Here is a 27,253-nt window from a genome sequence, read left to right as displayed (position 1 = left end):
AAACATGCGATTCCCCAGTGGCCAGGGACATCTCTACTGTTGTTTTCTTCCTCCGAGGAGTGAGTGACTGACTCACATCTTTTCTGTAAAGCCTTAATCTAGGTTATGATCATATTGTGTGCTGTGATTCTATGACTCTAATATGACCCAATCTGCAGAGGGTCTATCTAAGTGTAACTGAAAAGACTGTGTAACTATCTTGATATATATATATATATCAAGATATATATAAAATATATATATATAATATTATATATATATATTTATTTTTTTTTTTTGGTGCAATAATAAATCTGTAATTATAACTGCAAAGCCATGATCAGTCCTCATTCATCCAAGGATCCCTAAGGATCCTATGTAGTGTCGGGTAACAGCCACTTTTCGCAACAGCCACTGTGACAGCTGCATCTGGCAGTGCCAAGCTTTACCACTCTTTGTTATGCTTTTCCTTCATCCTCATCTTCCAATCGGTCAGATTCCTCCTGTAAGTGAGGACTAACCACAGCCCTTTCAGGTCAAAAAGAAAACCACTACTGACTTCCGACTAAGCACACATGGACTAAGCACACATGGATCTTCTGACTGCTTTTGGGGCTAAGCTGGTAGTAGAGAAAGTAGAGAATATGTGTAAGGAAACTTTATCTCCTGTCTGAAGAAGATCCTACAAGAAGGGGACTCCAGGTAGGTAAGGGTTAGAGAGGTCCTGGATATCAGTGCATGCTTCTTCCATCTCCCTGAGGTAAGATCAGCGTGCAGGAGCTCTGAAAAGCAGCCATTTTCAATGCCCATTGCACCTGCTGCAGCAGCACACCAGAACCTCTCCAAGATTTCAGCGGGAATGAAGCAAGTCTTACAGGACATCCAGCATTACAGTTAGTCTACTGACTGTTCTCAGTGGTTCTCTTGTCAATAAGCGTGAGTCACCCCATAATTAGGACCAAAAGGAGAGTATTGCATCAAATCTATGTCAGAGAGGTAGTTCTATGGACAGGCGGTCACAAGCAGGTATGTCAATCTCTATCAAAATCTGGTAGAAGTTTTCACCTTCCCTGCAAATCCAGAGGTACACCCTTGCTGAGAAAGCCCTCACTGCCTTTTATATACCAGTTGAATATTTATTGGTTTCAATATTGATTTTGGGCAGTCTGATAGTGTTAGGGTAATGAAAAGAAACACAAAAAAGTCGATTCTACAGAGTAAAATAATGAGCTAATTTAAAAAGAAAACACTTACACCTAACAAAGATGTAGAGCCATATTCCATTGTGGAAACATTCACTCCTGTAACTTCATTGATCATCAATTCACAGACCTTGTGCTAGCTGGCTCCTTCATCAAACTTGAAGGATTATTTTGCCTCACCTACATTTTATGTTGCAGCTGAACTGAAAATGGAGCTGAGCATTGCTTCCTAAGCGTACGAACCATTAGACTGTGAGATCTGACATTTATCTAAATGTCTAGTCCTTGTGCTACCTTAGGGTAGCAGGTCTGAAGAGAACAGGAGATTTGAGTAGTCACTTGCTGACCTACACCTGCGGCTATCTCCTTCTCCACCAAAAACCACAGGAGAAGCCAGCAAATTGGATAGAGGCAAGTTGAAAACATGGCATCTACTTCAGACCTAACCTCATCTTCATCTACGTAAGATCATACCTGTGTCATACCTATGTCATACAGGACAGTTTTCAGGGGGATTCGATGCTACTGAGCATGATGTTGGGTATTAAGGTTATCAAATAAGAAAGCATTCATCTTGACAAAAAATATGACCAACAAGCGGCTCAACTTCTGCAGGGCAGAGCTTCCTTCTGTGTAGGCCTTTCTCTGCCCAGTGCTTATTTTTTTAGTCAACTGAGTGCTGCACTCACCTCAACAAAGATGAAACAGGGGATGATGGAGTAACTTCTCTGGGTGTTGTTTCCTAAAGCCATTTCTCATCACACTTCTTGGGGAGGCACCGTTCAAAAATGTATTATTCTGAAAAAGAAAAGATGAAGGTATTTCAGTATGTTTTGTCTTTTTGCAAACTCCACATTTAACATAATAAGGTTCATAACATGGAGCACTGACACATCAGACCATAGATATAGACAAAACAGAGCATAAAGGTCTAGCTTGTGGCAGTACAAAATAATGTGAGAAAGCATTCCCTCTGCAGCAAAAAAAGCAAGTAACAGACAGATCACAAATACATTACCAACAGAGCAAAGAGCAACAAGGGATACAACTGTTTTCCTGAATAACAATCCTCCTTCAAGCAAAGGCTTCTTCACCAGAACATATTGTAAAATACATTTCCAGCCTACTAACCTGCCTACAGTGTATTTTGAATCCAGAGGTGGTGGTAATTGAGTTGAGAACTTGCACTTTAAAATACATGCTTATCATACATTCACTGTACACATGATCAATGTTTATCTGCGTGAAATGTAAACTACTTGAGAAGACAACATGGCTCATGTACCCAAAAGATAAGCATATACAACAAGAATACAGTGAAGGATTGGGCCAATACTATAAAGACTTTCTGGCCTGCTATAAATTAGCACATTAGCTCACAACCCCCCATCCATTTAGCATTACTGCAGGCTACTGGCTACGTTAATTAACATAGTCTTGTAGCACTCTGCGCCAAGACATTTAATCTCTGCAGCACAAAACGTAGGAAAGGAGAGAACAGAAGACTAACACAGAGAACCTTTACTGAGAATGTGTGTGCTTTCGTGCATACACGAGGTAACACACCAAGAAGCTGATGTAAACAATTTAAGAGAGAGGAACAGGTAGTGACCTAGGCTAGGAGGGAAGTAGGTCTGGAAAAGCAGCGTGTAGCTGCCAGGTATGTGAAACACACATGAAGATGCAAATCATTTGATATCAGTTTAAATGTGAGCACATCAAAAAAGCACAAATTTCACAGAATCATAGAATATCCTGAGCTGGAAGGGACCGACGGGGATCACTGAGTCCAGCTCCTGGTTCCACACAAGGCAACTTGAGTGTTGAACTACGTACAGGCAGGCCCAACCTCATTTCCAATAGAAACCAACTCCCTGACAATGAGAATCTCCCTGGGCCAGGGCCATGGGGCAAGAAGAAGGCAAAAAATGGTGTGTTTTCCAGAATATGCTTTGCATAGCATCTTGTTCCAGCTCTTTTGCCTCACTGGTGTCAGGGTGACAACAGGCCTTGGCATATGGAGCCTATGAGGTTCACAACGCCTGTCAGTGCTTTCCCACCAGCTCTCAGCAGGGGAACTGGGAAAAAAAACCAGCAATTAGCAGAGCATGCAGCTCAGCAGAGGCTATGAACTGTGGAGCTGGGTCAGCTGTCACCACGTTGCTACCAGCACCATGCTCCATGTCACTGTGATGCAGGCTCTAGTTTTGCTGCCTATGAACCACTTAGTATGTTTTTCATCTCAGCTTTCCATAACTTGACCTGGAGCTGTAAAATACATAACATATATGAAGGTTTTGGCAATGTGGTTCTAGGCTCAGCACAGCTATACTGTCTCCTATGAAGCCACACTGTGTGCTAAGATGGCTTCTTGAACTCTTAGCCATTAAAAAATGCAGTTCTGGATAACACATAATACTCAGGACATGTTACCTCTGCCGGGCTCCAGACTCCCATGCTACACTGTATCCCAGTTCTTAAAATACAAATATTCTGAATTTCAAAGTGCCTGTTTTTCGAAACACACTTCAGTTTTACTTAGGAGGTAAAATGGGTTTTATCTTAGAGATTTGTGTTATTATTATTATTATTATTTTTAATATATATATATTTTTAAGACAAGCTAATCCAACTCGATTTGAGTTGTAGAAAAGAAAATCCAATCACTATTTTTTTAACAGTTTTCACACTGATGGCTCTTGTGCCACATGCCTCTGCTTTTAACCCAGCAAACACATGGTGCTTGGTAGAATAGTAGGTTAAACAGTTAGAGCCGCTTACAGAGATTTACTGTACTAAACTCTTTTTGTGCCCTGGGGATAGACTTTCAGCACCTTTTTTGCAGATCCTGCTTTTCAAATGGCTTAGTGTAAAGATGTTAATGCCATAGCACCTTCATGAATGCCTTCCCCGATCAAGCTTTGAAATAAACAAGATTTTCCATAACATTGTTGATGACATAAAGCCCTGCCTTCAGTTCCAACAGCTGTGATTGCTGTGTGTTCCTAACAAAAGCAGAGGGCTGCAAGTAACCCAGGAATTTAAGAAATTTTCTCAACAGATGCATGAAGCAACTGCACAGACTGGCAGAGAAGCTCAAGGTTCTTAGTAGGCATATAAAATTGCCTAATTGAATGCTAGGGGGCTCCTGATGTCATAAATACGTACCACCATGTCTATTCTTTCTTTTTGTGAAAAACTGGTTTAAAAACTGCATTTCCTATGGGAAAGCCATTTTGCATGTCAGCTTCTCTGTGATGACACATTTGTGTCAGACATGAGCAACACGCAACCAAACAGTTGCTTGATCAGGCCAGTTAATTCCCACGTTGTGGGAAAACTCCCAGCCAGCCTGTGTTTGTCGTAGCAGGTCTTTTCATCAGCTCAGTCTCCAGAAGGGCAAGGGGGAGGAGCAGTGGCATCCTAGTGGGAGCACATTACCTTTTGTCTCTCTCCAGCTGGCAATGAGTCCTCTAGGGATGCAGAGGACTGTGAAACACAGACCACAGCAATCCCTTGCTGCTTCAGTCTGCAGGCAGTCAGAGATAATGTACTTTTGCTGAAAGAATGGGACAATTGTAGTAAGATGTAAAACAAGTGTTTAGGTGACTGCCCCATTTTATAATCCATGAGTATCTCTGCACTGGACACATTTTCACAGTACCTAGTGTCTTACCAAAGCAACAGGAAATAATAGCTATAATATCAGCATCAGGTATTGACTTCTTATTTTTACTTTTTTTTTTTTTTTTTTTTTTTAATCAATTTGACTCAATTGTTAAGGAAATCATGCTAACAAATCTATAGAAAGATTTTAGATCCCACACCCTGTGACCTTTTAACACCTGACACATGAGCACTGCAAAGAACTGGTTAAATCTAATCCAACTAATTAGGAACCCCAGTATAGGTAATATTAATAGTCTGGAGCTCTGGTATTATGAGACATAATAATGCCTCTTTAAACAATGTATTAGATATTACATTTGTGAATTAATTAGCATTAGGTAGTTCTCATCTTTCTCCATTTACCCTACACGCATTTTCAGAAAGCCCCTGAACTACAGCGCAGGAGGTTATTGTCTGACATTTCCTGGGAGAGCAAGCAGAGACATGGAATATACGTAAGTGAATTGAAAATTAACTAAAAAAGACAGCAAAGAAAGAAGAACTCATGCTGAAGAGATTTTGTAGCCTCTGGGATCCATCCAGGGAAAAAAAAAAAAAAAAAAAAAAAAAAAAAAAGAATGACAGTCAAACAGCAGAGGAAGGAAAAATGTTCTAAAAAAGGCCTTTTCTTACAGGTTACTAACCAGCAGAATTTCTAAAAACCCCATTCAGGTATGCTCTAAAGCTTTTTATTTGAGCATGTGGCACACAGCAAAAAGGATATATCTAGGGTAAATTAGCATTTGCTGAGTCTTTATGGTTTAGCTCCTGCAGCAGACATAGCACACCTCATCATTGTTCCGTGTTACCAGCACTCAAATCAACAAATTGTAAGTCCGTTTCTCAGAAGCCACCTGTAGGTTTTTTAAGCTTTGTCCGGTGTAGGTGAGAATTAATATTATGGCCTTATGTACTTTTACAGCATATAACGAGTACCTGGGCAACAGTGGAAAACACAAAAATCAGGAGAGCTAAATCCCAGAACAGGTACCATTTATTACAGTTTTCAACCTGTCTCATTTTATCAATACCAATTCATGTTTCTTTTGACATTAGCTGAGATTGCCAGCCTGAAATGCAGGATCTGCTCTGAAAACTAAGACACCAGTATAGCCACTGACAATGTGCTGGACATCACTTCACTGCAGAACCCCAAATCTGCTTGGACATGAGGTGAGGAGAGCTACCATTGATCCACTTTTCACTTGATCCCAGGATGTGACAATGCACAAAAAAATAGAGTGCATTTCCTGTCCTTCTTAATCTAGTCTGTTTCATGATCTTTCCAGCAGCAGCTAACGCTGTTTTAAAATAAAATTAAAATGTTATATAAGGAGAACACAGATCTGGTATTTCCATAACAAAATTAGAGACACTTAAAATGCAAGCATTTGGTGGTTTGTAAATTAGTTTAACCTTGCATTAACAATTAGCAGCCCTCTGTGGGTAATTGGATTCAAATTATAAACATCTTCATTCTCATTAAAATAAGGATTCTGTTTACAAGTAAAAAAAAAAATCACTAAAACTTCTGCGCCAGTCCATCAAGGATCAATCTGCACAACTGAAACATGAAACAGTGTATGTCAAACCCCCATTCAATTAAGAAAACAAATTCAAACTAATGCCACTGCTCAAGATGATTACCCAAGCCTTTGCGGAGCACTGTGTTGTTGTAAGCATTACTTATTACACTGACTCTTACAGAGAGTCTAAAGCAGAGTCCTCTGTTTCTTGTGGGGCAACAGAGCCAGAGAGAGTTGAAGCAGTTTCCCAGAAACACAGAATTATTTAGGTTGGAAAAGACCTCTGAGATCATCAAGTCCAACCATTAGCCCTGACATACCAACACTGGCACGTTTATCTCATGCCCACAGCACAGGTGGGCTTATGGACTTGAGGTAGCGGGTTCCCTCCTGGGCACCCAGACCCAAAGCATCCCGCAAGTCCCCTTGTCTAGGAAGGGGCGAGAAGTTACACAATGACTCAAAGTCTAAGTTGAAACAAGATATATGAATCTCAGGCTCCTGTCAAGCACTCCATCCACCTGACTGTGAACACTTCAAATGTATTTGACAATTCCTGCACAAAAACTTTGTAGTTCTGATTGGGCATTTAAGTAGTACAGGTTTCCCTTGGCTTGCTACTGAAACCAAACTGAGTTTTGAGACTCAAAACATGACAGAAAACACATCACAACTCTGCACAAGCACTGACCAAACATCAGTCTGTGGCAGCCTCACATCCACTCTACGCAGCTTCACCCCAGACATGTCCAAAGGCACCTCACTGTCCCCAGAAAAAACACAAAATGAACATGCATGTAATTTTAACCAGGTTGTAACAGGATAACAGAGGGTTAAAAAATCTTTCCCAAAGCTCTTTTCAACATAAACCTAATGAATGAATACAAAAGGGCTTAAGGAATTAAGAGTAAGATTTACCTTCAAAAGACAGTCATGGCTGTTCAATATTTTCTCGGCTAAAATATAGATATTTTTTGTATTTACTTACAACATTGTGTGGTGGCATGAACCATCCCAAAATCTAAACTCTGTGAGGATAGAGACTTGTTTGTGTTTTGGTTTGGATGCAAGGCAGACAAGCATACCACAAGACTGGTGGTTTGATATCAGGACATAAAAAATAGCAAAACTAAGGTAACAGCACCACCTCTGCAACTATTAGAAGGTACCAGACAACTGGCACTCAATTTGCTGTCTCAAAGAGCCAGAACACACTGATTTTGACCTACAAAGGGGAAAGCAATCACTGGGATCTGACTGCACTCAGTCTGTGGAAAAGTGTATGTAAACACTGGTGACGTGTGGAGCTTGGACAAAGGGGAAGACACCCACTGAGCTCCAGCTTCCCATCATCAATGAGCTCTTGAGAGGCAAAGAGCCACCAGAAGCAGTAATGTGCTGTCAGACTGCTGACAGTGTACGACCACAGCCTGACTAGCATGTCTGAGTCATGCTTAAATTTTACTTGCTAACAGAGAGATTGCCTACTAACTGATCATAAATGAACGTGTGTTTTAAGTTTCAAGACTTGCCAAGCATCTGCATCCCGTAGCACTCCCAATTTCCTAGTTTGCAAGAACACTGAGAAAATTGGATGAATAGATGAAACAGAAGCTCAGTGCATAGGATCTAAATCTCATCACAGAATAAAAAAAATACTTTAAATTTTCCTAAGAGAATAAATGTCTGGTTTATACTTAAGCTACAGCCATTCAAATAAAACGTCATGTTAGTGAAAGTGCTCTTACCTATTTCTCTACAGAATCAATGATAAGAAACAGATTCTATATCACTAAAGATAGCAGGTAAAAGAGCAAAAAAACTTGCTACCAATACACAAAATAAGCCCACACATGTTCACCATCACAGTAGACAATTTTGCAGCATTTGAGTATTAAACCAGAAGAACAGTTTCTCTGGTGTCCCTTTTATGCTTGCAGAGGTAACATTTTAAGATATGTGCACTCATTAGCAAACCATCTTACACCAAACAATATCACCTACATATTTAAACTGACAATATCTTGTTACAAAGACAGCTACAGGAACAGTCATCAGGATTCATAAACTACCAATCTCTTAAAAACATGCTGCTGAAACCCAAAGCAGGGTTTGATCTACAAAAGGAAGTAGTACCAGAAATTTTAAGAATTCCTTCAGGGGTATTTTTGCTTGCTACAAGGTTCATGTAGAAAATTGTCCAGTACCTAAGTGATAAGCAGCAGTATAAACTTGATATGCTTTTATCTGATAAGGGATCTGCACCACTTACATCTTCAAGAGAGTTCAAGTGGTATGTCAGCAAGCCAGAGCTCAAAACAACTTCCCACTGCAGGCAGGAAAGTGAAATCCCAGATAAGGACAAAATTTACATCCATGCCACAGGGCTGGAATTTCTTGCAGGGTTATGCTTCACCCCAGAACAGATGCTGCCTATGTAGAACCCAATACTTGTGTAAATCGCAGGTACATGCATGCTAATATCCAGAAGGCCAAACGAAATGACCATACACCTTATTTTCAACCATCATGCCTTTCCTTGCCCTCCAGGTCTGCAAGTATCACTACAGCTGATCTGTTTCATTTGGTGAATTCCTTGCCAAAATGCTTAGTGTATCATTATCTCGGTGTTACTTTGAATAATACTTACTAAAATGTGATATCACATCAGCAAACCACATGAATAAAACTTTTATCCTGCTACAGCTGATAACACTTCTGCCTTTCTTGTGGAAGGATTAGCAATGCATGATAAATGAAGTAGAAACCTGATGACGAGATTCATTAGGAATTTCTTTACAAATATTGAGCAGTCTGCAAAACAAACCTCACTGAATTTATCCATGCAATTAACAAGACTGATCCTACTCCTAACTTTCAATTAATTAAAAAATGCTAATTTTCTAGCTCTCACTTCATCCCTTCAGACTTTCAAGTGAATCTAAATGGAACAGCCATGCATTATCTTGGGCAAAATAAAAATATTATTTCTGGCCTTTACTCATTCTCCTGAAGGTACTTCATCTTGATTCACATTAACTGGGCTCATAAACTCCTCTGAATAAATGCAAAAAGTAATTGGTAATTTCTTGTACTTCTAACTGGCTAAAGCTCCATGAATTTCTAAGGACATTTATAGCAATAAAATGGCAGGTATTGTCAGCAATAAGATAACAGTTTGTAGACATAAGGAACTCTGAATTCCAAAGATAACTAACATGATTTGTTTAGTGAAAATATAGCAGTCTGTAGTTACGAAATTAACATATTAAAGACCCAGAACTGCAGTTGATTGATTTCATTAATAAAGGGCACAAGACGTGGGTTCTCTGCTTAGATCTGTGCTGATCACTGGTTTTAAAATGTTGTACGGAGTTCTAATTTCAGTGTCTCATTTGTACAGCCTACAAAAAAAAAAAATAGTCAAGAACACTTTTTGTCTACAGCTGACAATCTTACAAAGACTCAGGCTGGAAAGCAAATATTAAACTATGACCTCCCAGATCTTTGGGATAGTACATGAAGGGTTTGTGACTAAATTTCAGCCTACAGAAACAATTCCATTGCACTTGGTACCTCTCCTTGCAAAGCACTGAAAGGCACTTAGGAAATCCAGGACAGCTTCAATGGAAAAAAAGACAGATCTGCCTGCTCCTTAGGCTTTTGTCATAACAGGTGGAAAAAGAGGAAGAATTTGAAGAGAAAGAAGAAAGCAAAAGAAAACAAGGTTGTGGAATACAGAGGGTGACAATGCAAAAGTAGAGGACAATTGAATGTGTGACAGAAAACTGCTACAGGAAAGAGTGCATGCATGAAGCCAATCTCGAACTCTGTGGTGATGGGAAACCACAAGCCTGAAAATCCTGTCTACTATAATAAAGGGATATCAGAAAATAATTCTCATTTCCCCTCCCAGATTTCTCAGGATTTTGCAGAACACTTTTTAATATGAAGAAAAAATTGTCCAAAGAAACTTCCCTTATTCAGATAAATACACATTTTACTCCAGAAAACATCTACTGTTGTTTATTTTTGTTTTTTCCTTTCTGCAACACCATTTGTCAACAGTCCCATTGAAATTTATTTAGCTACTCAAAAAACAAAACAAAACAAAACAAAAAAACCACAAACATTGGTTGCTTATGTGTCAGCAAAACCACAAATAAATGGTCTTTATTTTGTAAGAGGGTTTCACAGCTATGCACAGAAGTAATTTGTGGAATCATAATATTAAAAATGTATTTCAAAAATAGATGCTCCCTAGTCCTTTTATATGCCAACCCTGCTGAGCCTAAGTCCAAGTAAGCCCCTGCTTAAAATCTTCATTGTATTTTAATTGGGTTGTTTTAGTATATGATGCAACTCATCCTCTTATTTGCAGGATTTCATGCTGTGCTGAACAAAGCAGGTCACCAAAGGTCACAGTGCCACCCACAACAGGAGGACCAGAACCATACTGAAACCATTACAAACTAAACCAAACCAAACCATACACACTTTCCTCAGTCCCAAATATGGACAGAAGTAATTAAAAATAACTACCCAGTGAAATTCAGGTAGAACACATAAATATCTCACTTCAAGCTCAACAGAAACATGTGTAAATTATACATGGGCAAGGGAATGAGGAGGATCAGGGTGAGGATGAGACTTAGAAGTCTGAACAGCTTCATTTTTTATTTATTTTTTAATCAAAGCTTATAAACATGGCCCATTGACAGAAAAACATGATGATGTCTAAAGAAGAGCTTCTCCCTCAAATATTTTTGGATCACTTCTGATTTTCTCAGTTCTGAATTTCTGTTTGAATGTAGGATAACAAGATATAATTTTATACAGAGGTGGTTTTATTCCCCAGTGTTAAGAAGTGCCTCTTTCCCCCTCTACTCTCACCTGCTCCACAACACACAGTCCAGCACACATTTGAGTGCAACCATGAACAGAGTTATGCCCTGTTTTTGCAGCTTTTCAACTGCAGGAGGAAGTGAACTGGTTAGCAGGGATTTCCCTGCTGCCACAAACAGATGCACTGGAACAGATCTAATGCAACCAGTCCCAGCACCGATCTGCCCATATCCCTGCTACCTGGCACCACTGCACACTGGCGTCCTTCCCAAGCAGTCCAACCAATCCAGCTGGCAAAGGTGAAAGAAGAGTCTATGGGATGCTCTGTCAGACACTTGAAGGGAGAAGAAACAAACGGCCCTTTCCCTTTTACACCTGCCAGTTGCAGAGCAAGTGATGGCATATCCATCCCCTTTGTTTGAAGAAGAGGCTTGTGAATGGTGTTAGCGACTCTCAGGCTTCAGATGGAGATCTCCAAGGAAATATCCAGATACCCCTCTCTCTCCTTCCACTTTCCTACTGCAAGAGTTGAGGAAACCAGTGCTTTTGGAGTGTTCACACAGGTCATAGCGTAAGCATGAAACAGTGGGAATATCAATGAGCACAGGAATGAACAGAATGAACAGAGGGCACCTAAGGCTGATAGTCTGGAGGGAAACAAAATCAGGTGAGTCACATGTTTTGATTGAATTCCAAACCTTTTTTTTTTTTTTTTTTTTTTTTTTTAAACTAGGTGAATGCTGCATTGAAAATTTCAAACCAAAATCGTGGTGAGCTAGTAGTAAACACCAGGCATTTAATAAGCACAAGAGAGTGCACTCTATGGGCAAAAAAAATGCATTAATTTTCACCCTTCAAGGCCAAGACAGCAAGACTAAGCAAGTATTGTAAAAACTCAATTCCTGTAGCTGAGACCACAATGTTACTTCTTAGAGTCTGGTGTGGTTCAAATTGCATTCAGTTAAACTATACACAGTAAATTAGCTGATTGTATACTTTGTAGACACTTACAAGCATATAAATTGGTATGCACTCGAAAACAACATGAACCTACGAAGTGTATCACAGATGATGACTGGAAATAAGCAGAACAGATTCACAATTGCACGTGGTCAAATTATGATTAAACAGTCATCTGAACACTAAAAGCTGACAATTGCACATAAACATGCCTATCTTGCCTTCTGCTGTTTGCTGGCATCCCTTTAAAAACACTATGAAGAACACGGTGTCTTCTTTAATAGCTTTTCATTGTTGATGTACCTCTAAAATACTACTATTCTAATTTACTAGAATTACTTCATCAGCCCTTTAAAAATGAAAAAATCCTCTCCAGCAAATTGGAACACTGCATATAGAGCGTTTTGCATCGCAGGGGAACTAGTTTCCACCATCTGTTATTTTTTGCCCAAGAGCCATTGACTTATGCATTCCTGTTTTGAAAAATCCCCAATATATCATAAAAAGATGTAGTCACCCCAATCACAATGTTGTAAAGCTATATTTACACAATCCATTTAAAAATCAAGTTTACTATAGGAAACACTCTAGACTTAGCTGATTTACTATTGCTGCTTGCAGTGATATAAACTTTGTGTTTTATAAACGTACAAAATTTCTTTTCTTTATAGATATGTATACACAAGGACTTTCAAACTTTTTTTTTTTTTTTTTTTTTTTAGATTACATGTGATACATTGCGTTCATATCATAATAAACCGGTATTAATGATCACTATTAACAATAGAATATTTATTCTCACAAAAAGAAGCTTTTCTCCTGGTTTTGAGATCAACTTGCATTTAAATTATACCCACTTTTCTGTCTCCCCTTAGTTTGTTCATGTTTCTCTCTTGCTGTCATATCAGCAATGACAACTGACCTATCCAAAAAACTATTGCACGACTCTCTTCAAATATATTTATATATGATAATACAAACAAAAGAAAAACAGTCAAAGCAAAGCTAAGAAGTGACAAGTTAATATCCACAGCGTTGGAGTGGGTTATATATTCTTCTGTGCTATGGAAGACAGAAATAGCAAAGATTGTAAAGAACATAAACTACTTCCACACTTGTATCATTTACACTTGCTCCACTTGATTCCTTTGTTTTAGTCTAGCTGATTCCCCTCTGAAAACAAACAGATATTCTTTGCAGACATTTCTACCTTTTCTTCCAAAACCTTCCAGAAGACATGCTGGGGATGTTACAGGGGCACAGACGCTATGCTTCTATTCCTTGTTTCCCTGCCCTGGGGCTCATGCCAGGCTAGAAACTCCTTTCACGCCGTGCTTCACACACCCTCTCTGCAGCAGCCCACTCTGCTGCAAACTGCTGGTTATGGCTAAAGCACTTCCAGTGTACATGTATATTGCCCACTGCCTACTCTGCAGCTGCTCCCAGGCTGTTCCTCATAGCCTGTGAGATCAGCCCTGGCAGCACCTCCTTATTCACAGCACCCTGGCTTCTGCTCCTTGTATGAGCACCTCTTCTTTCTCTGTTTGCTCCTGCCGTAGTCAAGTCTTTACCTCTCATCCTGTTTCACTATTTGTTTCCCTGGAAGAGCTGTTCTAATTGCAGATAGCACGGTCTGCACCTTGCTAACCAGTATTTTCTGGTGTATCAATGGCCACAGCAGTACACATCACCTTCTAAGAACTTAACTCTCGCCAATGTTTACTTTGATCAGAACTGCAGGCTTTCCCCGGTGTCCAGAGACTAATTTTGCACGAGCCCCAGAAAGATCAGAGATGGCCGTAGGATGAGACCAAAAGGCTGGGTGCACTTGATGTTACTTCTTTTCATGCATAAATCTCTGCCAAAACGCCCACTTTGACACTTACTGAGGCACTACCCCAGTGAGACAGTTCAGCCCACAAGCACCATGTTGAGCACAGGCACCGTGCTGTACTGACATGTTGCACCCCTCTGACTATCACGTGCATTTATTTGTAAATTATATGCTTGGACTACTGCAATGATACATGCATGTTATGCAGGAAAACAAATTAAAAAATAATGAGGTAAAGATGAAATAAGCATTCTTTTTTTTTCTCCAAAGTTTTATGTACAAGCGGTAGAAAATATTTTCTTCCTACAACCCAGGAGACTTCCTTATGCATCCCCTGGGGTGCCTACACCCTGCTTTAGAGACCCCTGACAATCTTTTCTGACCCAAATACACTTTCATTTGGCATACTCTTTCTTCCTGCATAACTTCTCAGCTTTTTGTATTTCTTTTTAAGCTTGCACAAGCCAATGCACCTCCTCAGAACGATGATTTGTGGCTGCAGGGGCACATCTGACCCAGCTCTTACAGCCACCCACAGAGAAGCTGCAGTGGAAGCTTGCACAACATTTTCTCATGCAGAAATAGTAAAGTAAAATAGTTCATTTTTATTTAAGAAGTCATTCAGTGCACTTATTTTTTTATTTAAAAGACTTAATTTTGGGGTCAAGCCTGTTTACAGTCCTGGGATCACAGTGATAATTTTGTGACAACTTCGTCTGATTCCCTTTCATCCCTTCTTCTTCAGCTTTCAATTTTACACAGCAAAAGGTGCTCCAAAATTCACTTTAAAGATTCCCAATAACTCATTAACAGGAGCTCTGTGGCTTGTGAAGATCTGGGTAGAGGATGGGGTAGACCTAAGTCAGACTACAGGCCTCTGTCCAACCCCTCATCCTCCAAAAAACCCTTTTCAAAGAGATTATGCATTATATCACCCAAGTGCTGCTTTTGACATTTTCATGTCAGTTTCACTATTTGAGCAGACTACACCCTTCTCTCTCAGGACTTGCAACACCCAGACCAGTATTGAGACTGCTGCAGGAAGGTGTGCTCAGTCCTTACTTTTCCATCCTAACTGCCTTGTCTCCTGTCAGGCAGCCTTTAGAGCCTCATTCTCTTCCTGCATTTCCAATGAAAACCAAGGAAGGGAACATTTAGGGAGCTCAGTGAGCAAGCTTCCAAATTCAAGGTACAGAGGTCTTCTTAGAGCTGCCAGTGCGGCCAGGCAGTGTTGCACCATCCTAGATATAAATCTAGGCATCAATCAAGATACGGCCATTGCTCTGCTTACAAGCCACTGTTATCTACATGTATCTGCTTATATCTTTATATGTTACCTGTCTGCTTGAGAAAGCAGCAACTACCATCCACGCGAAGGCTGGCAGCTTGGCCAACAGACCAGGCACTGACCCTCATTCCTCCAAAACCTGCTTTGCTTTAGCTCACATCCACTTCTCCACAGCAGCGTTGCAAAAACACTCTCAAGCCCTGCAGATCAGGCACAGAAGAGGCCTGTGACCCGTTCCTTTCACAGCTGGTCCCAACAGCTCATCATTTAAAAGCAGCCAGACACAGATCAACTCCTTGCCCTCCACTGCCCATGACAGGTACATCCACAGGGAGATGATTCTGCTCCTCTTGCAGCCAGAGGCATTAATGAGCTCTGCAGAGAGCACAGCTGCCATAAAAATGGTCAGGGATGAATTTTTGAAAGCACTACTGAGCTAACTGATCAGTTACTGAAGGCAGGGGCAAAGCTCCCATAAAGAACAGAGTTCATCAGCAGCTAGGACTGTGTCTTGGTGTCACTACAAATTCAGATTTCAGTGTGACAATTCCTGGATCAGAGCTCTGTGTCTTGATGCATTGTTCAGGTATTAAGCATGGCTATAATTGGAAATTATTCAAAAGAGCATCACTGTTTAACTCCACGTTTGCAAGCCGTGTGCTGAATTGAGTCTTGTCTGACCTCTTGCAGCTTCCAACAAAACAGGTAAAAGCCAGACTGTGCATGCAGCAAATTCAGCAGAATCACAGTCACAGGCCCACCATCCCACCCTGATGAATTTACCACTGCTTGGCAGCACAAGGTGCACTGATCTGGCATTAACGAGTGTGCAACCATGCTCTCAGTGCTGACAAATAAGAAATGGACCCCGAGGAAGCCTGCTTGTATGAAGCAGTTGAGCTTTTTTACCTGTACCTCTTAGTAAAACTGGAACGTCTCCAAACCCCACCTCCCTGCACATCCTGGCACAAAGGAAATAAATCAGCAGGAAATTGACACAGAGATGGATGACAGTAGGGAGGATGAGATCCGCTGTAATGAGTTTGGTCCCATGGAGCAAAGCTCACAATAATACTGATTGGCATAAAAGAGTCCCAAGATAAGCAATACAACGATTATCACAACAGGAGGTATTTGCTCAGAAGAGAATGACTGCGACGGCTAAATATAGCCGGCTTCCCCAAGCAGTGAGGAACATATGATACTGCTATTCGAGTACCTCGAAAGTATAAATTGCTTTAGAGCTCCACTCTCTTGAGAGTTACTTGCAAAAGGATCTTTTCATTTCAGGACTCGTTTGCAAAGACGGATTTGAGCCCCAAGATGCAAAACGACGATGAGCCTCCTCACAAAACAAGGAAGTATTTAGCGTGCTGCTGATGATGACAGGTAGCAGGACGGAATGCAAGGCAGAGACGTTGTATGAAGTATCAGATTTAATATACCATGGATTTCTAGCAAGTAGAGCTTTAGAAAGACTTTAGCACACTTGCAGGCACTGCATCTAGCCAACCAGACTAAACTTACTGCACCAAGTCAATGGCTGCTTATATGTACAAGCTAATACCTTTTCCCATCTTTAACTTGAGTGGTGTGGTGTGTGTGGACATCTCTTCAACTCTCAGTGTACATACCAATAAACAGATGAAAAGTAACCATGTTCTCATCAATCTTAGAAAGCTGAAAGGGCTGTAAGAGATATCATCTTACCTAACCCAAAGGTGAAGGGCTTACCCTGCCCCAAACGCTCCACATAATATGTTATAGCATTGCAGATTTTTGGAAAGGTGGCTAAATAGATATATGGTGGTTAAGAATCCAGAGTTAATGCAGATGATGATAAAAAATTTAAGATGGTGGGTAAGCCTCCTGCTTCGGGATTTTAGCTGTTTCTTGCAACTGGATATCAGGATGAGAGCCAGTGGCAGAAAAACAGAAAAAGGGACACACAGATTACCCCACATTTGCCTGTTAAGGATTCTTTCACCTTTCTTGAGCATCTCTTGCTGGCAGCTGTTCAACATGGGACACCAGACAAACAAACCTTTCTGAGTAATACTTTCACCATGGCAGTATCCACATAAACTGCAAGATAAAATGAGCACCACGACCATTACAAGCCATCTAGAGATTCACTGTCCAAATCTAACACTTGAGACTGCTTTTGAAAATGATCCTCTCCCTATCAGTTGTGGATATAGTAGGACTTAGAGAAACCCAGAAAAACTTTTGAGATGTTGGAAGAAGGAGTTCCACAACTTCTGCATCTGTTGTGCGGACAGTCTGGCCACTACCAGTGGCTGCCTGAGACTTCAGGTGTGGGGGATTTCTTATTTGTTTTTTGTCAAGTCATTGCTGTCAGAGGATTAAATTCATTCCACTGTTAAATTGGCATGCTCTCTATCACCAGGCAAGCATTTATAAGAGATAGAAAAAGGCAACTAAAAAGTCAACTGGATTTATATTTCTTTCTGTTCAGAACTCTTCTTGTAGGAAGTTCCTACTCTGTACAGTCTAAAAAGCAATAGTTTAGGGAAAATATTTGCTTACATATAGCTGCCTTAGATGACCTCCTAAGAGCGCTATCACAATTTTAGCTGAGCATTCTCATGTGAAAATACCATAAAAAAAAATCAACACAAATGATACCAGCAGGCTGTCTTCCTTTGAACAAAGCCTCAGACTCTAAGTTTGCAGTCTGAACCTGCCAGACACAAAACATATGCACAACTTCACTCTTAGACCATGTCTAAATTGTCCTTCATGGTACCATCCATACTGTCACAGCAATGAAAGTGAAATTTTACTGATACAAACATGCCAGAATAGTTACACAGCATATTCAGTTGTGTACATTGCCATATCTATGTTTCTGCCAGCACACTTGAATTTGCACATGGGCCATAGAAATGAACTATAACTAACAGAAGTCTGGATTTCTCCATGTACCTTGTGTAGCTTGAATTAATCTAGCAGACTGTTGCAGTCGAGGTAATCTGCCAAAATAATTCACTACCACTAACCCAAATCAAATTAAGGGCACTCAGGGCAGCACAGGAAACAACTGCACATTTTTACTGAAGACAGAAGTGAGTCTTGTAGCCAAACCACGAGTGAACTCCAGGTTAACACACTGACTAATGGATTTAACAAAGTTAGTCTGAGTGCTTGGATTGGTTTGACTCTTGTGACATTGATTTCATCTCTGCAGGCATCAAGGTCAAGCAGAGACCTGTCAGCAGAGAATATTTACTAAGAGCTAGAGATTTGCAACAGAACTTTTAAGATTTGCATGAAGAAAGTATGAATGGAAGCAAGTGGGGTGTGGAAGAGGCAGGCAGGGAAAGCACTGGAAGAAATAACAGAACAAGGGTTGAAAAGAAAAGTACGCATTAACTGCCACAGAGCACTGAAAGCATGGTTTCATTCAAATAGAAAATGTAAGCTGATTAGAAAGTGAAGAATCTATCTGGAGACACAAAATACCCAGAAAAGGAAACGAAAGAACTGTGAACTTCACTAACTTTTCCCAAGACTTAAAAGAAGGTTTAGAAGGGTGAAAAAAAATCTTGAGGTGGAAAATCTAAAACTGCGACCTGCTCCAAAAAATTATAGAAGAAAAGCAGGTCCAAAACCCATTCACCATTGCCAGTCAAGCAGAGCCCCAAAAACGCAATGGGACTCAGCAGCCAGTGTCCCAGCTGGGCTCCGTGCCTGGCTGACACTGACCCATGCTGCTTAACGCATCCATCAACATAACACAAACGTGTCAGCCATCACAGAGAAAGGGCTCTCCCATTAAACAGGGTGAAAACATTCACAGTTCTAATAAACACTGCTGATTCTGGTATGAGTTATAACATGCATGAAATGCACCTGAAGAATTTTTCAATAAATCTGTGAGTTTTGAGGGATCCGGTGAATACAGGACTATAAACCTAACAGGCAGATTGAAGAATAAATTCAGTGAGGTAGAATTACAGAACTGAAGGGAGAAGCATAGCCTTATAAATCTGATATTGACATCACCAGTGACTGGCCATGGGCTTTGTATGAACAGTGCAAAGGCCTCAAGCCCTGTTCTGTTGTCTTGACTGGCCTGCAGTTTTGATTTAGATCATATAGCTGTTGCAGTACTTGTCTGACAACCAGGTAACTGTTCCCCTGATCCACTTCAGCTCAGCTTTGTGCACTTGTGAGATGAAATGCTTATTGCTACAATACTTTTTATATATTTCTGCAACTAAGAGTCACACTATAGAACTATCTGTGACCCTGGGATACAACCACTACACAGTATTGATCCAAAATTATATTGGAGGTGTCAGGACTGTGAACAATGCACTAATAATCATGTATTGGCCACAAACGCAATACTGTGGGAAAAAAAAAAAAAAAAAAAAAAAAAAAAAAAAAAAAAAGTTTACCAGAAATACAAGGGAACAAAGAAAAAACATACCACAGACTGAAATAAGATGTAATGAGAAATTGTGGACCAATAAAGACCATAACTATTTGCCTGTCTCTGGACAAATATGAAAACAAACACAAGTAAACCCAAGACAAAAGAGAAAGAAAACCCCACCATCAATATCAGTGTCTTCCTTTCAGCAGAGACCTGAGATGTGGGTGGCTTACCATCACCTCCCTTCTTCTTGATGAAGACCAGTACCATTGACCAAAGGATTCAAAGGCAGCATTGGATGGGCTAGTATAACACAGGGGAAGGGACAGGAACCGGGATGTGTATACACAACAGTTCAACAGTTTTACCTCTGTTATTAAAGGGAATTTCTTTAAAAAACAAAAACAAAACAAAACACACACATACACAAAACAAAGGAAAAAACAACAACAACAAAAGTAACTTGGCCTGCTAGTATAATTTCAACCAGAGCAATAACAGTTTGCTGCATGGTGACTAAACAGGACACCGATTAGAAAATAAATTATTGTCTCTGCATAGAAGTTACATTTCTTTAACCTACAAACTACAGACTAACATAAGAAAGCATCCAATATCTGATGAATTAAAAAAAGGAAAATCCTATCAGCCTGATACAGTTATTTCTTTTAAATCTTTTTTCCTAGTTACAAGTCACAGAATATTTCACTAAGAGGTGCTAGGGTTTGGTACTATCCAGTGCTCTGTATTTTTTTCCCAAGATACTTAAACATTTTCTCACCCCAGTAATTTCCATCTTTGATTTAATTTTTTCTACTCTCCAATACATTTTCCACACCACTTTCTGTATTATTTCTTGATTTTTGTTTGTAAGTTATGAAGCCTAACCACTATCCAGAAATCAAAATATTTGAGAACAATTTTGAAATGGAATAAAGGAAAATGGGTCCAATTTCAGAACCCTTAGGTAAGAAATGACAAATTACAAACAAGCATTCTAAAATCACAAGTCAGGTACTCACGATTTACTATACTTACTTGAAAATCTCTCTCTCTCTCTTTTTTTTTTTTTTTTTTTTACTATAATAACCTTTTATTTTTCTTCTGGTTTTGGAGCTTTTGGAAGCTTTGTCTCTAGGACTTAAAAAACAAGGGAGAGAGAGAGATAAAAAACAAGGGGGAGAGAGAGATTATGTAACCACTGGATGCTGGCATCGAAGACTTAAGACAAGCATGAAGTATAACTCTGCAAACTCATGGTGTATAACCTTATCATCAATACATATGTTACACACACAGCTGTCAGAGGCTGAAGGATGACTGGAAATGCCTGTATTTTCTTGTGGAGGCTAGTAGATCTCTTTCAGTGGATGTGACGGGGGAAGGCATTTCATTTTCCAGGCACAGTAATACAATCAGAAGTATTTCTGTTGGAGCTCATCGGCTTTGACCAGACCCACAGGTTCGGTGGGGGTGCACACACAGACGAATAGCTTTGTTTAACATCACTCTTTCACAAATGACATTTTTTTTCTGAGACACGGCAGAAGACAGCTCAGGATATGAGCTGGCAAGAAGAGGCTGCCTAGCTGATTTAAAACCAATGGAGTGAAAAATGATTATTTTGTTTATCCCTATACAAATCAAATTCCACCATTCTTTCATCCACATTTACCAAAAATGAATCTCACTAATAAAACCTGCTGTCCTCTAGTTAGGATGATAATCAGGAAGGTCTAGCTGGTGTGTGTATGTTTGGGAGGTGCAAAATGTCAGTCCAACCTGCCAGTACAATATTGCAGCAGAAAGAAAGATGGAAAATAAGTTTCATTATCTGGACAATATTATAAAATTATCCTTTTTTTTTTTTTTTTTTTTTTTTTTCACACACAGACCCACAAATCTAAGGTGTGAAGGGAAATGTATTTTGTTAAAATCAGTACAATTTCTATGTACTTGTTGCCTTTATTTCATCTTCAGGTTAGATAAACTTAATACAATTTCAAAAGTCCTATTTTCTAAGCCGAAAGAAACAAAAGACATGTAGAAGTGTGTCACTGTCATAACCTCCACTGCTCTATAAGAAAGGGACATCTCAGGCTGAAGGCACTGACCTCTGTTCCTTCAGATAACGAGCTAAAGGGTGCAGGGTCAAACAGTTAATTGCCTCCCGCACCAGCAGAGTTGAAAAAAGGTGACACAAACTGGTTGTCAACCTCAAACTTCCACCAGCTACATTTTCTTGACATGTTTTTTTTGTCCTTTTAGGTGTGAGCACAGGATATGTGCAAGTGTAGGCTTGTACACTGTAGGCTGTGAAACATCCTCCCAGAGGCCACAAGAAACCTTGCCTAACATTAGAGGGGGTAAAACTGTAGAGAAATGTACAACAGTGCCACTAAGGTCAGCCAGAATTTAACTCTGAAAAAGCATTATTTTCAAAAACATAACTTTTCAGCAGAAAGCTATTTGGGCTTTTAAAACCCTTTTTACTATCCTGAGTTGAGGGACAGTGTGTCATATATATGCTTGCCAGAGAAAATAGAGGAAAGAGTCGCAAGGAACACAAGCCCCTGGAAGTGTTTGTTTTCAAGATAGAACAGACACTTCTAATTTTCAGTTTGAACATTTTGTAAGTTTACTATGGATAAAAAGCTTTTTTATTATTTATTTATTTATTTATTTTTATTAACACACAAAAAAAAGGCTGAACAAGCTCTAACTTTCAAAATGCCAGATTAAACAAATAAGCACAGTTTTCCTCTCCATTCCCTGTTCTCACACATTCCTGTCGAGAGTTTATGCATTTTATTTGTGGATCAACAGTGTTTTCTGAGTCAAGCAGCATTTTTTTCACATTTCCCTTTGTTACTTTTGTTTTAAATATTTATGACTCTGTATATTCTAAATGATAGGCATAAGCTTAGGAATCCTTTAGTTGGGTTGGTGAATGTGCCTTCTGCCTAACTTTAGTGTGAAGATTTTACCATTCCTTCAGTTCTGTGAAGCAGAGGGAGGGCTGTAAAACACAAAACCAAAACAAGCACAAATAAGCCTTAGGATAACTTTTTAGAAGGGAAGGGTAAGTTGCTCTGCAAAGTAGGTTTGACTAATGGAGGTGTTTTCTTGGCTGGTGTTTGCAAGTATACCACAGTGCCCCAGAAGTCAGTGAAAAGGACCGACTGTTGAGCTGCTGTGCATCATGGCAAACAAAACAACTCACTTCTCCCCACACATCCTGTATTTCCCCATGCTACTCCCTAATGAGTGAGATGGAGGCTTTGTACCTCTGGGACCAGATTTTAATTCTCTGCTTGTTCTACTCCTGTTACAGTTCTCCTCTGGGAATTCGATGGGTAAATCCAGCAAGAGAAATGTTTTAACAAAAACAAAACCAAAACAGAAAAAAAAAAAAAATTCCACTTTCCATATAGCCTGGTCTTCCTAAATACTGTTTGCATTGCATCTTATATTAATTCCTATTAATGTGAATCCTGTCTCACTTGGAAATATGTATCCTGTCTTCTGGCTTTTCCTCTCTCCTTCTGTCCCTCCCTTCTCTCCATCCTTCTTTCATTCAGACCGAACAAGCAAGGCACCAGCCTGCCCCACCCACAGGGATATCCAACTTTAGGACAGTTTGTAGATTTTGCCTGTGGAGAAAGAAACAATAAAAGCCCAGCTCCCTTTATCCATCCACACTCTCTCACAGAAGCATAACCTCAGATGACTGCTAACCCTGCCTTGTAGAAATGTTTTTTGAGCGTAATGATGAACCAGAATCCAGATCAGACCTTCTCCAGCATAACGCATGCAGGTGATTTCTCCACTCAGAAAATGACATTACCTTCCTTCCCAGGCTACCTTCCAATGTCCTGCCTGCTTTGTTCTCTGTTGTAAGCTACCATGTTGCTCCAAATATCTACTTACTAGAAAACAGACCACTAAATACAGCATGTCTTCACTGAAGCTATCACATACACAGCAATCTTTAGCAATTTACTGTTGCAGCCTCTGGAGCTGGAGAAGAGTGAAAGATGAGGTGCTTTTTGCTTTCTATATAAGATTTGTGGTCCTCACAGCTGGACAGAGACACATCCCTCAAATATACATGTCCAAAAGTGAGTAAAAGGTGTCTTTTGGAACAAGTGGAGAATAAAGTTGTTTCCCACATTTTTTCAGTCCTGCAGTTAGTTAACATTCTGATTTCAGATTTTTGAATCATGGAGACTGATACCTGTTATGGTCATATTTTGGAGAATGTTCTCAGTCTCTGGAAACCAAAAATCTTTTAAAAGAACTTGCTGCCCATTCATGGTGATTAACTGTCAGGAACTACATTTTGGATAGCATATCTATCCTAGGATCCAGGTTTAGTTTCAGACTCAAATGGAACAACAGACTATACCTAATTCTACCCTAGTTACACTAAAAACAAATTACCATCAGAGTTAGTATCGGCCAAGCTTTATGCCCTTTTCTAACTTAGAGGTGTGTAGAGACCTTCTTGACTTCAGAAGTTCATGTAGTCAGAAGTTAATTTAGCCAATGTGGCATAAAACAAATGATGGGCCATGTGGTGTGAAAAGACAGACATTGAGACAATGTCAGGAGGACCTGCAAGAGCTCAGCATTATTTCATCTCTGATCCTCAAAATGAAATTCAATCTCCTTCCAAGTGAAGAAAGAACCTCCTCTACTGGCTCTTCCTCCAGAGCAGACCTGTAATCAATGAATAATCTTAAAAATAGAGCTCTGTAATAGAGAAAATTGCCAAAATTTCAGGATAATGAAATTGCAACCTGCAAGTCTTTAACTTCCTCAGGTTCTCCTTGTAATTATCACTAACAAATTCCAAGAAGAATTATTTACAGACAGAAAGGTTGGACTCTTTAGGCTCAATGGCTTGCATCATATCTGATTTGGTCTAAACCAGATACGACATCTTTGATGAATTACTGACAATGGACTGTTTTAGAAGGAATAATAGGTAAAACTTGAAACACCTGAAGCTAACTGAGAAAAATGATTTGATGTTAGCAGTGTTTGCTCAGTCCCAGGAGTGGCTGAAAGGGCAAAAGCAACAAGAAACAGGAGAATATTAAAACATGTTTTACAGCAGATTTGAGAAAATCAGTACAGAGGCTTACTTGTCTTATGAACTGTCTAACGTCACATACTACTAAGCAATGGAAATGAGATTAAAGATACTGCTGATAGACTCTAGAGTCTTCAGTTTTGCATGTAACAACTGCTGCATACATACGAGCTCCTGTATGCTTCTTTGGATAACTTAAATGGTCTTACTTTTGCTCCATTTTCCCTCATGTACCCAAGCAAAACTTCTGAACTGAAAAGTACTTAAAAACACAACAAAGTCCTTATTCTAAAAAGACTTTTTGTTCAAGTGTTTGTCATTACAGTCAAGAATTAAAGAACAGTAATCCAAGATTCTGTTGGAGTGCAATTTCTAAATGATGTTCATTTGCCTGCCATCAGCAATGGCATTCTTTCTACTAGTTTCTTTTCCTTACCCTGTAATCATTTCTTCAAACTTCATGCCCTCAGTACTATTTCTGCATCTACCGTATTCAGACTGAGCAACATTATTTGCCCGAAGAAGGCAGAAAGGCAGTGAGGTAACAAAAAAAAAGCAGAGACTGCATCCCAGAAACATCCTCAGCCCTACCTGTTTTAAACAACCAGGCAAAGTCTCACACTCTTGGAAAATACAAAACTTGCTCCCAAATTATATTTTCACTTTAATTCATCAGATTGTTCATTGAAGCCAAAACCACAACTTCGTCTTTCTGTGTGAACTGTAGCACCATTGTAGCCTCTGTTCTATAGATGTCATTCAGACCTGCACCACATCACTATGATGCCAGCCAGCTGACACCTGCAGTTACTCTGTGTTTACACCAATGCGTTGAAGGGACAGGATGTGATGTTTCATGAGCAATTGCACCTCTAATGCCATAAATGGTACAAAAAGATTACATACTACCTAGGATAAAGCAGGCCTTTATACACCCTGTGGCATATTAATGAAAGCAATGTGGACTTCTCTTTAGCTGCCACCCCAAGTTTTACAGCATGCTGTAAGAGTCTAATAAAAGTAATTTCAAGTATCACTAACTTTTCCTTGCCTTTTTTTTTTTTTTTTTTTTTTTTGCTGTGAGTATGCTAAACACTGCCTACGGCATTGCTGTTTTCTGACACTCATGAGGACAGTGAAGGCACCAGCTGACTTCAGACTTCAGATGGTCTTCAAACAGCAAAGGATTTCCATGTGTGGGAGATATTTTTTACATCTGTATGAAGATGGACTTTTCACATGAGACACAAAAACTCATTTGAATCAGAGGCTTCATCACCCCGAAGTTTTTCACAATGAAATCCAGCATGGGAGTTAGTGGATAAGGTTCAATAAGATTAGCTCTTACCCATATGTTTCAAGCATTTAGCCTGCAATAAACTGAAAAAAAAAAAGTACTTCTGAAAGTCAGCATTACAACTTTATTTTCAGCATTTGACATATTTTTCTGCATTCAATTTAGTAGAGGAAGGAGAAAAACAGCCCATAAAATTTTCTTTTTGAAATTGAAAAAATCCCCTGAAACAATGACCCAAAGCAGAAATAATGCACCTCCCCGGGAGGGTCAAACTGCAGAACAGCTCTGCCTCAAGATTTGGTTAGAAACTTGCAAGGACCATGATGAAGAAGAAGCCACTTTACAATTAAAAAGCAAGCGAACAAAAAAAGTGCCAGAGTAGATGAAGTATCTCAGATGAAGTATTTCTCTCCTAATTTTACAGGTTTATAGGCTCTAGAGAAACTCATCAAATCACAACAGTAGCAACTACAAGTCTTCATTTTTGAATAACAGCCCCCAGTAGGACACCTCTAAAGGCCTTACAATATTGTTATCCTTATTTTAGCAAAGAGGACATCAGGAGGCTGTCAGGAGGTGAAAAGACCTGCAAATGGTCACTCACAGCTGCACTGAGCTGCATGGTGAGTAGAAGCCTTGCCTACTACATCCTAGTCCAGTACTCTTCTGCTACACTAACTGGAAAATCAGACCAGAAAAAATATCATAAACCTGTTTCTAGATGTATTCATCTTTTTTTGGTTCTGCTGACATAGCTGAAAGTGCAGCACACAGTCTTGTAAATGAAGATGTGGAGACTTCGGAAATCAAAGCTGTAAAATGCTTTCAGAGCTTCAGGCATAGCACACTGTTAAGTTACCATGCTCTGCAAAACTCTTGCTGGGAGAGGGTTATGCCATGAGAAATACCACAAGAAAGTGCGAGATGAAGGAGGGGAGAACAACTGGGTCATTTTCCCAAGGTTCTGATTTAGAAAAATTGAGAAATGGAGCAGTAATTGATGAGCTGACATAGCTGTGGGACAGCCAGCTAGACTGTGCAGATTGAGCTGTGCAACAGCAACATTAAGATTGATATAAATGGCATAAAAGTGTAAATGTGGGAGTCTGAAAGGGCAGAAATAAACAAAAGACGACCCTCCCCTAGTCAC

The 27,253-nt window shown here is 39.7% G+C and overlaps 1 protein-coding gene across 2 annotated transcripts in view; it reads right to left on the bottom strand.

Moving 5' to 3' along the window:
- The window catches only part of PLPPR1 (phospholipid phosphatase related 1), a 130,052-nt gene that overhangs the window by 68,237 nt on the left and 34,562 nt on the right, over nucleotides 1–27,253 (bottom strand). For both annotated transcript variants that reach the window (XM_038170960.2, XM_038170961.2), the window contains exon 2: nucleotides 1,871–1,979. In XM_038170960.2, coding sequence (XP_038026888.1) covers nucleotides 1,871–1,933 — 63 coding nt within the window. In that variant the 5' untranslated portion in view covers nucleotides 1,934–1,979. The remainder of the gene's footprint in view (nucleotides 1–1,870; nucleotides 1,980–27,253) is intronic.

Source organism: Anas platyrhynchos, chromosome Z (assembly GCF_047663525.1).
Source record: "Anas platyrhynchos isolate ZD024472 breed Pekin duck chromosome Z, IASCAAS_PekinDuck_T2T, whole genome shotgun sequence".
Classification (NCBI taxonomy): domain Eukaryota; kingdom Metazoa; phylum Chordata; class Aves; order Anseriformes; family Anatidae; genus Anas; species Anas platyrhynchos.
The sequence above is the reverse complement of the archived record's forward strand: the minus strand, read 5'-3'. Positions and strand labels throughout refer to the sequence as shown.